Source organism: Montipora foliosa, chromosome 13 (assembly GCF_036669935.1).
Source record: "Montipora foliosa isolate CH-2021 chromosome 13, ASM3666993v2, whole genome shotgun sequence".
Classification (NCBI taxonomy): domain Eukaryota; kingdom Metazoa; phylum Cnidaria; class Anthozoa; order Scleractinia; family Acroporidae; genus Montipora; species Montipora foliosa.
In genome coordinates this window covers 894,418-896,917 of record NC_090881.1, presented here as the reverse complement: position 1 = coordinate 896,917, position 2,500 = coordinate 894,418, and the positions used below count along the sequence as shown (strand labels likewise).

General features: G+C 40.1%; 1 protein-coding gene across 1 annotated transcript in view; it reads right to left on the bottom strand.

Annotated features, from left to right (window-relative positions):
• Positions 1–1,553, bottom strand: part of LOC137982310 (dedicator of cytokinesis protein 9-like) — an 18,723-nt gene extending 17,170 nt beyond the window's left edge. Inside the window, exons 1-3 of the mRNA XM_068829386.1 lie at positions 1,421–1,553; positions 722–758; positions 441–525 (exon numbers count right to left, since the gene is read on the bottom strand). Of these exons, the coding sequence (XP_068685487.1) occupies positions 441–525; positions 722–744 (108 nt within the window). The 5' untranslated portion in view covers positions 745–758; positions 1,421–1,553. The remainder of the gene's footprint in view (positions 1–440; positions 526–721; positions 759–1,420) is intronic.
• Positions 1,554–2,500: the final 947 nt, after the last annotated feature.

Genomic DNA, 2,500 nt, shown 5'->3' with positions numbered 1-2,500 from the left:
ATAAATGGCACGATGGCTTGGCTAGGCAACGCGCCCATACACCATCTTGCTCGAGTGTGCGGTTGAGAAGTGGAGGCAAAATGTGATTTTTACATCAAAAATCACAATCGCTAATTATTCATTTATTATCATCATATTGTTATCATCACCATGGATAACTTACTTGGTCCTGCAAGCGTTTATTACTGGACAATAAGTTTGCAGGTTTCCACCTCTCGAAAAACCCAGCGATCTTAATTAAAGTTTTGCCTCCAAAAATTTGAAATGCAAAAGTACACATAAAACACCGAGGTTTTTTTTTATTATTTTACTATCAGGAACTTAATGCTTGTAAGGAGTGTTGGGCAAAATAGTTCCAGTATGTAGAAAATCGAAGCTGCGGCGGCTTTTTTCAAACTAATTCAAATACACAAGCTTAGGCTATTCTTGAAAAATCTTACCATTTTCAATCCACCATAATAGGCAGACAAATAGCCACGAGGTGTTGTCTGTCCAACAAGGAGATTGGTTTCCTCTGTTTTGACTCTGAAGCAAGAACGATTACAAGTAAAGCTCGAGTCAAAACACAAATGTAAAGTTTGAGATAAATTTAAGACGCATAGTAAATTCGTTTACCAATATTATGAAATTAAAATGCGACCATTAGAGTTACTGGGCCATAATGTGTTTCACATTCAAGCTGCTGATCTCAAAGGGCAACTTAAATGCACTTGTAACTTACAGTGTTCCCTGCAGAACTGGCATCCAGGCATAACCAACTAAAATGAAAACGAAACAACAAAAAGATACAATTACAGCCACCTGTCCATTGAAGTGTACAAGACTGTTACTCACCTCCTCGTAATTAAGCGTTTTCCCCCTACTAATTCCGTACATCTTCACAATTAAAATTTAAAAAATTTAGGTGTGTTTTTTGTTTTTTTGTTTGTTTGTTTGGGGGGGGAGGGGGGGATAAAATTCTCAAACTATACACCACAATGAGGAATGCCCTTACAACGATCCAAGAAAACACACAAAAAAGGCTGCACGACTCAAGCCACTCGGCAAAAGAAAGGCGGTGAGAGAACTTCTCTTCATCAATCGGCCTTCATCGTTTTATGGCAAGAGGAGAATCCTCGTTAATCATTACCTAAGGTCTGGAATTCCTTTCTATTAAATCTGTGAAACGATTGAAATACAAATATATTTTATGTGTATATATCGACGATGATGACTCGGGAATACTCGCAAAATATCGGAGTGCTCCGAACAGGAGTCGAACCAACAACCTTTCGACTTCCGAATTTCTATCGCAGATCTACAGGAGACTCGTTGGACCTTGGCCATTATTAAACTAGGTTCAGTTGACGTAAATTCTTAAAAGTCCTCTCTTGTTCGGGCTTTCAAGACCTCAGAGAATGCGTTCCACAGCACCACTGACCTGGTGTCTCTATGGGCGCCGCTTTTCCCTTGTATGATCCGGTTCCAGTGCTACTTTTGGTCTGCTCGCAGGCGATGTGTTGAAATGTGAAAAACACATGATGCTTCTCTGTTAGTTGAGTCGGGAGCTTGATTTTAACCTGTGAGCAAATAAGCGTGTTGTAACGTGAAATATAAATAATGAGGTTAAATGAAAGGTTGCCAAAGGCAAAATTAGAATTAGAGGAAATGTGACGCTGCTCCCATTGACAAGTATAAAAAGTGGTAGCATTCCACTAACTGCCTCCTCAGAGTGACAAAAGCCCGAACATAAATTGTGGCAGGGTAACCTCCGATCAAGCCCATTTTTAACTTCGCTCTTTTGGCGTCGGTCGCTAAAATTGAGCCTGACGGGTTACTTGTCCGTAAACTCATTTTTCTCAATTTTTCATTGGTTCTCACACATCAGCGAGTAAAGGCACCGCAAGCAACCCCTGTCATCCCATTATATTTTGCGATATCTGCGGATCAACCCTACCCATGGATGAGATCTCAAAAGGGATGAACCATCACACGATTTCATTAAAAATGGTGCTACTACAATCATCAGGAACACGTCATCTGAGAAAGGCAAATTTCTTTAGACTGGCAACTCCAGTTAGGCCAGGAACATTTAGAAATGACAAATCGCTATTTTTGCCAAAATTGATTGTAATCTCGCAATCTGATTGGCTAATTTACCGTTGTCGATAAGAGTCCAAACGACGCTGTTCGCGTCATGCTCGCGTCAATTTGTCACGAAATGCATAGCCAATCAGGAACGCTCATTTTGGAAAATAAACCAATCATATTGCTAGAAAGTTATAGACAACGCTTGCTCTTTCTTTTTGTCATGATTTTGGTCACGCTCTGAAATAAACACTTCTTTGGCGTTGAATATTGTGGTATAAAAAGCTAATTGAAAGTGATTCAGCGTTGTCTGTACTCTTATCGACAACGATATTCGTCATCACAGTGGTCACAATTTGTTGTGGACTCACTCGGCTGCGCCTCGTGACTCCACAACATTTTGACCACTGTGATGACGAATATTGTTGTCGAT